Source organism: Populus euphratica, unplaced genomic scaffold (assembly GCF_000495115.2).
Source record: "Populus euphratica unplaced genomic scaffold, PopEup_1.0 scaffold2848.1, whole genome shotgun sequence".
Classification (NCBI taxonomy): Eukaryota; Viridiplantae; Streptophyta; class Magnoliopsida; order Malpighiales; family Salicaceae; genus Populus; species Populus euphratica.
Genome location: NW_011502686.1, coordinates 10,786 through 17,466, shown reverse-complemented (window position 1 = coordinate 17,466; position 6,681 = coordinate 10,786). Strand labels below are relative to the sequence as shown.

Here is a 6,681-nt window from a genome sequence, read left to right as displayed (position 1 = left end):
AATAAAGTAATTAATTCAGTCAAATCCAATGGATGCAGTAAGAACTTAATTACCTAATTTAACCCGATGTTAATTCCACTAGATTAATCATAAGATATTAAAAACTTCAAATCAATATTAATTAACGCTTCATTAAAGAAAAAAGAAAGTTGATTGGTGACTTAGTACAATAGATTAGTATATCATCTAGACACAAATATATCTCTGGAACAATAGCACTCTAACATAGAATTCAAATTGCTGAAGAAAATTCAAAGATACAGCACGGAAAGCATGAAAGAAAAGGAAAGGGCCTAACGACCGTGATTAATGAAGGAAACAACCTTCTCCATCATGACCCTAGCCTTGGGACAATTAGGGTTCAGCAGATGGAAAACATGATCTTCTCCTTCAGTCTCCACAATTTCCACCATGCCACCCCACCCACTCCTCTTCAGTGCCTCGTAGTAACGGACTCCCCTGTCTCTTAGCCCATCCTTGCCAGCAACAAAAATTAGCACCCTAGCGCACCCCAAGCTAGCCAGCTCCGCCCCACCTGCGCCGGCCGGGTTAATCCTGGGATCATCATAGATTCTAACAGAAGGAAAGATAAACTCTATCACCGGACTAAAAGTATCCGGCTCATTGTCACCAAAAAATGGGTGCGCCAAAACCACACCAACAATTTTAACCCCATTTAGGCCGTTCGTAGATCCAGCTCTAACAGCCATGTTATGTGCAATATTAGCACCAGCACTATCACCAGCCAAAAACGTTCTATCAAAATCTGCGTGCCCATTAAGCCAGGACTCAGACCCTTCTCCATTTACATGTGAAGCAACCCATTGGATTGCAGCCCATGAATCATCATATGCTGCAGGGAGAGGGTGCTCTGGGGCTCTTCTATATTGGACGGACACGGCTATAACATTAGCGTTGTGGACTAAATCGGTGAGGTAGTTATGGTATAGAGAAGAGAAAGGAGACTCAATGCAAAATGCACCGCCATGGATGTATATCAGGAGAGGAAGCTTCTGGGTTGGATCTGTGATTTTGGGGATAAAAAGACGGACAGACAGGCTGTTTTCTTGCGAGACTACGGTGTCTTTGGTTTGGACTCCTGTTAGAGGGTCAATGGATGGTGGTACAGTTTCTGTGTCAGCTGTGATCCTCTCCACCTTGCCATTTTTGTAAATGCGAAAGAAGGGGGAGAACTCATGAACAATTTCGTTGGAGTTTGACGAATCCATTATTTCAGAGAAGAAACAACAGAGCAAGAATATTTGAGAAACGGGAATGTGTTCTTATATTATTACTGTGCGGGACCAGGGGTAGATGCTAGCTTTATATTTTTTAATTATTATTATTTTATAATTAGAGAGGTTTATACTATATTACACCTTCTATGACTAATTCCTAGATCTACTAAATATTCTATAAATCTAGTAAACAGGAAAGATATTATAAAAATTCATGCATCAATTCAGGTATTAGTATATTTTAATTAATTAATTAATCTTTAAGTTTAACCATCTGACAGATCAAAAAGACAGGAATGGACCAGCAGGGTATGGCTCAATGGCTATTAAGACTGCTTGCCTTCCTTTAGATCTCAGCTCGAGTTCTAGTGGGAGTAGGGTTGGCAAGTTGTTTCTTTCATGTTTTTACTGAGTTTTTTCTGTATGGTATGCCTGTCATCCCCACAGTAGCTTACTTGTTCACTAGACTTGCAGGATGTTCAGTGGACCGTAAAATTAATCGTGATACGCGCAAGCTTACTCAGACACCAATATTAATAAAAAAAAATACAGGAATGGAAATTGCTGGAACAGATTTATTTGTGTCATGATTGAAAATGCTTTAATTTGCGTGTCATTCAAGATGGCTGTTCGCTTCACATGGAAAAATTCTCGCTTGCGGTCTTCCACATGTTTTGTTTCTGATTTTACCCTTTTTTTTTTTAAGTTTGTTTTTCATTTAAAAAATAGTAAATTAATATCAGGAGAAAGGAGACTCAATGCAAAATGCACCGCCATGGATGTATATCAGGAGAGGAAGCTTCTGGGTTGGATCTGTGATTTTGGGGATAAAAAGACGGACAGACAGGCTGTTTTCTTGCGAGACTACGGTGTCTTTGGTTTGGACTCCTGTTAGAGGGTCAATGGATGGTGGTACAGTTTCTGTGTCAGCTGTGATCCTCTCCACCTTGCCATTTTTGTAAATGCGAAAGAAGGGGGAGAACTCATGAACAATTTCGTTGGAGTTTGACGAATCCATTATTTCAGAGAAGAAACAACAGAGCAAGAATATTTGAGAAACGGGAATGTGTTCTTATATTATTAGATGCTAGCTATATATATAAATACATATATACATATATGTATGTATGTATGTGTATGTATATATATACAGAGGTCAGGAATTCCTGCCAAAACTGCTAAGCCATGACCTTAAACATAGTTTTTTTTTATTATTATTAACATGACTAGTCGAGTTATCTACCTCAACAAACTTAAAAACTGATGAATTTAACTATTTATTAAAATTAATTTATAGCTTATTTCTAGCTAGTATTGTGTTAAATTAATTTTTAAATTGTGTTTTGTAACCGTATTAGATTTAAAAATATTTAATTAATTAATATAACTTATAAATGTATCTACAAATCTTTATTATGAAAAAAAATTATAATTTACAATTTTTTTTTAATTTACCTTCTCAAACTATAACTATAAAAGTTACTCAATACTGAAACATCTACCAATTCTTAAACTAACTTTTACCGAGATTAATTCAGTCTCTATATATAATTTGTAAAATACCTTATTAACCACAAAAAAACTAAAGGACCCCTACCGTGTAATAATACTATTTCATTATACTAGTTTTATGTTTTTCTTCCTTTTTTTTTAATTCCTAGTTTATATTTTTTTTTCAATTTCAATTCCAGAATATTAGGCTTATTGAAGATTGAGTTTTATGATTTTTTTTTAAATTTATGTTTTACAGGATTATACAAGAATCAAGACTTGGACTACGAGTTTGACTAATCGATTTAAGTTTTTTTTCTTTTTATTTATTGATTTTTATTTTAAATTTCATCATTAAATTTTGGTTTCATTGAGAATTAGATTTTATAATGTGTTTCAGTCTGTTTTCTATCAGGTTATTTTCATCTCATAACTCAATTTATAAGTTTGATAAGTTAACTCTGATTAAGTTGAGTTTTTTTAATTAATTTTTCTTTTTAATTTCATCTTTTAATATTAGATTGATTGAAAATTGAATATTATAATTTGTTTCAATTTTCTTTCTATATGGTTATCCTGATCTCATGATCCAGTTATGAATTTGATAAGTTAACCCGGATTGATCCAGGTTATTTTTTAATTAATTTTTTTCACTTTTATCATGTAACATTGAGTTTATTGGATATTGAACTTTGTAATTTGTTCTGATTTATTTTATATAGGATTATTATAATCCTATATCTCGGTATGTGAATTAACTTGTTAATTTAGATTCACCTTAATGTATTATCGATCTCTTCTTAAATATTTATTTTTAATTGAAGTATATTTTTATTGGTCATTTGAATTGTTTTTAAACCCATCAAAACAATCACTTCACGTCGCATCAATTTCTATATATTTTAAATTTTTATTTTTGTAAAAATAATATTATCAATGCCTAAATTTTTTTTGTACATTGAAAAAATAATTAATCCTATGCACAACGTAGAAGAAGAAGAATATTCTAGTCTTGACTTGTAATTAGCTAGAAGAAGGCAAGGAAGAAGAGGCTAGAGAGGACAAGAGGAACTCAAGTAACGCTAAAAGGCAGCATCTACAACCACCACTCGAATAATAGGATAATAAAAGTAAGCTGAGGGGGTAGCTGGGAAGCTAACACATTTAGGTATATAATATTTTTTTATTTAAAAATATATTAAAATAATTATTTTTATATTTTGGATGTTAACATGTTATCATTATTAAAAGAATAAATTTAATATTTCTTCAAGAAATATATATTTCTAAAAAACACTTAATAACAAAACCTATTACACAAAATAAAAAAATAAAAAAATCATGCATCAATTCAGGTATTAGTATATTTTAATTAATTAATTAATCTTTAAGTTTAACCATCTGACAGATCAAAAAGACAGGAATGGACCAGCAGGGTATGGCTCAATGGCTATTAAGACTGCTTGCCTTCCTTTAGATCTCAGCTCGAGTTCTAGTGGGAGTAGGGTTGGCAAGTTGTTTCTTTCATGTTTTTACTGAGTTTTTTCTGTATGGTATGCCTGTCATCCCCACAGTAGCTTACTTGTTCACTAGACTTGCAGGATGTTCAGTGGACCGTAAAATTAATCGTGATACGCGCAAGCTTACTCAGACACCAATATTAATAAAAAAAAATACAGGAATGGAAATTGCTGGAACAGATTTATTTGTGTCATGATTGAAAATGCTTTAATTTGCGTGTCATTCAAGATGGCTGTTCGCTTCACATGGAAAAATTCTCGCTTGCGGTCTTCCACATGTTTTGTTTCTGATTTTACCCCTTTTTTTTAAGTTTGTTTTTCATTTAAAAAATAGTAAATTAATATTTTTTAATATATGAATGTGTTTTTATTAAAAATAAAAAATATAAAAAAATTTAGTTTAATAAAATATCATGCGACACCATTTCCCCTGTATGAGAGCTTGATTGGATGTTAATTTGACTTAGTAATGGGTAAACTTACAAAACAGATGGATGTTAATTTAAAAAAACAAATTGGCCCAATACTACTTCTTTTTCTCCACTGGTTTGAGAGAGGAAAGGAAAGTTGACGAATTCAAGAAATAGAGAGATAAAAATAACATTGACATGGATTCTATCCATCAAAACAATTAATTTTTTTATTTAATAATTTTATATAATAAAAGAAGTTTCATTTAAGTTTTGTTTTATATTAAAAATGTCTAAATAACAAATTCAAGTATGAGAAGATTTTTAGTTTTTGATTAATTTCATGTTTTATAAGCTTGTTTTAGATGGTTTGGGTCAAAAATAGATTATGAATAAGTTTTTAATTAAAAAAATTTAGATTTAATTTTTTAATTACCACAATAACTAAAATTTGGGCATAATCAAACGATAACGTCCGATATCTACCAACAAAAATATATAAGGACCCATGCATGCACGAACCCTTACTAAATAGGCCATGAGTGCTCATCTAACCATTTTTTTTCTATTTTTTATTTATATCTTATTTATGTTTTTCTTCAAAATAAACTCTTTATTTATGTTAGACCTAAGTTTCACTATTTATTTAGTTGCCCTTTGATTCAATTTTTTTACCATGAACCTTATTATTATTATTTGAATTTATAAAAAAGGAAAGGTTATGAAAATAATAATTTTTATTTTTTATTTTATTCATATCAGTTTTTTTATTTATTCCAACAAATAAGGGAAATAAAATCTAACATTTCCGTTACCTTTTTTTGCTAGGTATGATTTAGAAAAAAAATAATACAAATAGTAGTAATTTTATGTGAATCAATTATTGCGGGTCCCATCCCCTCTCATGGAGAGAGACTTCCGGATACCGTGGATTTATTCACATAATAATGGGTAAAATTAAAAAAAAAATGACTAAAATAAAAATCACATTGAAGATGAGGGGTGTTGTAGGTATTTTTTGTGAAATGTTCACCTTTGTCCCCATTCTTTACTAATTACAAGAATTGAATCCCTTAATTTTTCCTTTCTTCTTCCTTTTCCTTTCTACAAATAATAATAATAATAATAATAATAAAAATGATAACATCGTTCCCTTTAATTTGTCACAAATCTACATCTCATCATCACAAATCTAGCCACCTTAACACTCAGTCTATCAATATCCCTATCCTATCTCATCATCACAAATCTAGCCACCTCAACACTCAATCTATCAATATCTTTATCCTGGTTCATTGTTTTTTAAGATTCACCATATCAAGTAAGCAAACCTATCTATTTTTTATTATAATATTTTTTTAATGTTAATGTTTTAATATTTTTATGTAGTATATATAGTTTGTTTGTGTGTTTATTTGTTTTATAGCTTTTTCTTAGAAACTATAATGTCTTGAGGAAATATAATTTTTAAATAAAGAAATTTTTTATTTTTCTGTGTATGAGATAATTTATGGTTAGAGCATGCATGAAAAATTAGTCTAATCATACTATATGAAAAATAACAAGTCCCTCACTTTAACAAATAGTGGTAAAGAGTGTGTTTTTTTTTATTGCTACTTAAGGTTCTTTCCAACTAATCATAAGTACAAAGATAACTTCTTTATAGGTAGGGTTGAAAGAGATGTTGCATCCCTAGTTCGGTCAGGTGATGAATTGGATGATATGATCTCTTAGTACAAGAGCATTGTGTTTGGTTTTCAATCTGGTAAACAAAAATTACTTGATTTTGGTGTGATCCATAACTAAGTAAAATGAAGTATTTTTTTGAAAGTTTCATTATTGAAATACTAATGTTTTTTTGCTAAAATATGGATGTCATAGATATCGAAAAGAACGTGTTTGAAAAACGTTTTAATATGATGATGGACGTGAAAGGAAAAATAAAGGACAACATAAAGGGTAGAATTGATATATCTTTATTTTGTCACTATAAGAATATAGAGTTGGTTTATGATGGACCAT

At 30.6% G+C, this 6,681-nt stretch overlaps 1 protein-coding gene across 2 annotated transcripts; it reads right to left on the bottom strand.

Annotated features, from left to right (window-relative positions):
- Positions 1–114: 114 nt before the first annotated feature.
- LOC105119390 (probable carboxylesterase 5) lies at positions 115–2,314 on the bottom strand. Of its 2 annotated transcripts, XM_011017526.1 has the most exons (2): positions 2,045–2,314; positions 115–1,017 (listed from the first exon to the last, which is right to left on the bottom strand). In XM_011017526.1, exons 1-2 carry the CDS (start codon positions 2,254–2,256, stop codon positions 294–296), a joined length of 936 nt encoding a protein of 311 aa, XP_011015828.1. In that variant the 5' UTR covers positions 2,257–2,314; the 3' UTR covers positions 115–293. The 2 variants fall into 2 exon arrangements, with proteins under 2 accessions (XP_011015828.1, XP_011015827.1); XM_011017525.1 differs by lacking the exon at positions 2,045–2,314 and having other exon boundaries at positions 115–1,307.
- Between the last annotated feature and the right edge of the window lie 4,367 nt (positions 2,315–6,681).